This window comes from Diaphorina citri, unplaced genomic scaffold (assembly GCF_000475195.1).
Source record: "Diaphorina citri unplaced genomic scaffold, Diaci psyllid genome assembly version 1.1 scaffold1715, whole genome shotgun sequence".
Taxonomy (NCBI): Eukaryota; Metazoa; Arthropoda; class Insecta; order Hemiptera; family Psyllidae; genus Diaphorina; species Diaphorina citri.
In genome coordinates, this window is record NW_007379141.1 from 1 (window position 1) to 2676 (window position 2676).

A 2676-nucleotide genomic window follows, 5' to 3' on the forward strand; every position below is an offset into this window, starting at 1 on the left:
TTTTGAATATTATTTTTTAATTTATATGAATTATTTTGAGTTAATAAAGAAGAAGAATGAATATTATCTTTATTTAAATTATTGAAACTATTTTGACGAATAATTCCATTACTATGCGCAACAATAATTTGTTGCCCGAGTTTATGTTCTCTAATAACTGGAAATGATATATTATGATAACCTTCTTGTTGTAATAATAAAAACCAATCTTGAGCATATAGTCCTGGACTACCTGGAATACGTAAATATGTATCCTCAGCTAAAGACCATCCATCAATTAAACCAAATAAAACAGACGCAAATATAGTTTTATTACTAATTTCATTTAATATTGCAATACCGTTTATTTTTAATGCAGCTTTTACATTTCGTATAGTATTACGTATATTTTTAGTAGCATGAAGAACATTAGTTGCAATAACAATATCATAATCACCGATATTAATATCTTGTGAAATTAATGATTTTTCAATATTCCATAATTTATAAACTAAATAAGGATATTTTGATCCATAAAATTTATATGCATGATTTAAAAAAGATTTTGATATATCTGTATAACAATATTCATTTATATAATTACTCCATGGTTCTAATTTTTTCAAAATAGTTGAAGTAGTACCACCAGTTCCTGCTCCAATTTCAATAATTTTTATACCGTCCGTTAAATTATTTTTTATTTTATTTTTAATATAAGAATTTACAATATTAGAAACTACATCATTAAAATAATCACAAATACAATTATTTTTATATAAACCCTCAATTTTTTCCATAGAACCGTTTGGAAAAAGAATATCAGTTATTAAAATATCTCCATGAAGAATTTTAGGTAATTCTTTTAAACAATCATTAACTAAAATTGCTAATGTATGAGTTTCAGGTTTTTCTAAAAAATATGTTTTTCTTTTTTTCCAAGCCATCCAAGTTTTGGTATATGATAATTCCATATCAGAAATATTTTTATTTACTGATATAGTATCTTGAAAAGTAATTAAATAATTATATTCATGTAAAATATTTAAAATCTCTTTCCACCAAACAATATATTTATCTAAAATACCAGCTTGATTTTTTACATAAATAGCATTATTTTTCTTTAAATAATTGCAATTTACTTTAAAAATACCAAGCAACCGTAATTGAACAAATAATAAACGAATAATCCAATAATTTAATTCTTCAGTATACTTACTTTTTAATGGAATTTTTAAATTTCTTAAAGAATTAAAATCATTTAAAATATTTTTTTCTATATTAGAAATATTATTTGGTAATACAATAGCAAATTCTTTATTAGAGTAAATATTAATAAATTCAGGTTTATTTGTGCGTGTTATAGCTAATTGCTGGAATTCTGTTATATTACCAAGAAAAAGTTTTAATATATTCATTCCCTCTTCTTTATTAATTGATTCTACACCACGTTTTTCAATTAATTTTTTTAATGCACTGGAAATTCTTATCCCCCCTCCTATATTCCAATAACCCCAATTAATTGTTTTTACCACACAATCCCATTTTTTATTTATTTTTTTTGAAAATGCGTCACTAAAAGTACAACTAGATACATAAGCTGACATCCCACCAGGTTTTTCAAAAGATATCATTGATGAAAAATAAATAATAAAATCAAGTCGTTCTTTATAAAAACATTTTTCTATGGATAAACTAACATCATGTTTAGTTGATAAAATATTAATAAATAAATCCTCAGACATTTCTTTAAACGAAAGATCATAATCACTTAATGTTGAAACAACAATACCATTTATATGATCAAAATCTTTTTTTATTTTCTGATATGTTGAGAATAAAATATTAGAATTACGTGCATCTGCTTGAATATATATAGGACAAATTCCATTATATTTAATAGATATATTATTTATTTTTTCTTGTAAGATGTTATTTTTAGGAGATCTACCAATCCATATAATTTTGGCTTCGTAATTTTTAATCATAAATTCACTCCATATACTCCCTACTCCCCCGGCTCCACCAATAACTAAGTAAATTCCATTTTTACGATAAATATCTTTTGAAATATAAAAATTTAGTGGAATTAATTTTTGAAAAAACCAATTATATTTTCTGCGAGCAATACTTATATTTTTAACTCCTAATAATTGATACCATAATGATACAGACCAATTAATAACATTATTATTGATCATATCTATTGCTTTTATGCTCCACATAGGGTATTCCTGTGCTATACTACTTACTAAACCATGTATAGAAGCATGATGTGGATTTATTTCATCATAATCGCATATAAATAAACCTTGAATAGTTACAATAGTTATTTTAAGATCAATATTTTCATAACCTTCTTTTAAAAGAACTTTAATTAATCTAAATAACTGTATAATAACATTATTTTTATGTGAGTTATTAATATCATAAACAGGAACTATCCATACAATATGATCAAATTTATTAATATCATGAAATTTATTTGATATGGTTGAAATATCTTTTTCTAAAATGGAATTTAATTCCAATATTATAGAATAATATTTACTTATTTCCTTTTTTTGCTCAATATTTCCGCCTAATATGATTATTTTTTTTGCATTATTAATTTTAAAATCATTAATTAATTCCTCAATATTTAATATATCCCATACCGGTAATAATTTTATTAATTTACTATTATTTATTTGATTATTA

General features: G+C 22.8%; 1 protein-coding gene across 1 annotated transcript; it reads right to left on the reverse strand.

Moving 5' to 3' along the window:
* Positions 1 to 14: 14 nt before the first annotated feature.
* Positions 15 to 2633, reverse strand: LOC113470646 (polyketide synthase PksM-like; the record flags this gene model as incomplete). The annotated part of the gene is made up of 1 exon (XM_026829238.1): positions 15 to 2633. A coding segment is annotated over exon 1 (2187 nt), but the record flags the coding sequence as incomplete, so codon positions are not given.
* Between the last annotated feature and the right edge of the window lie 43 nt (positions 2634 to 2676).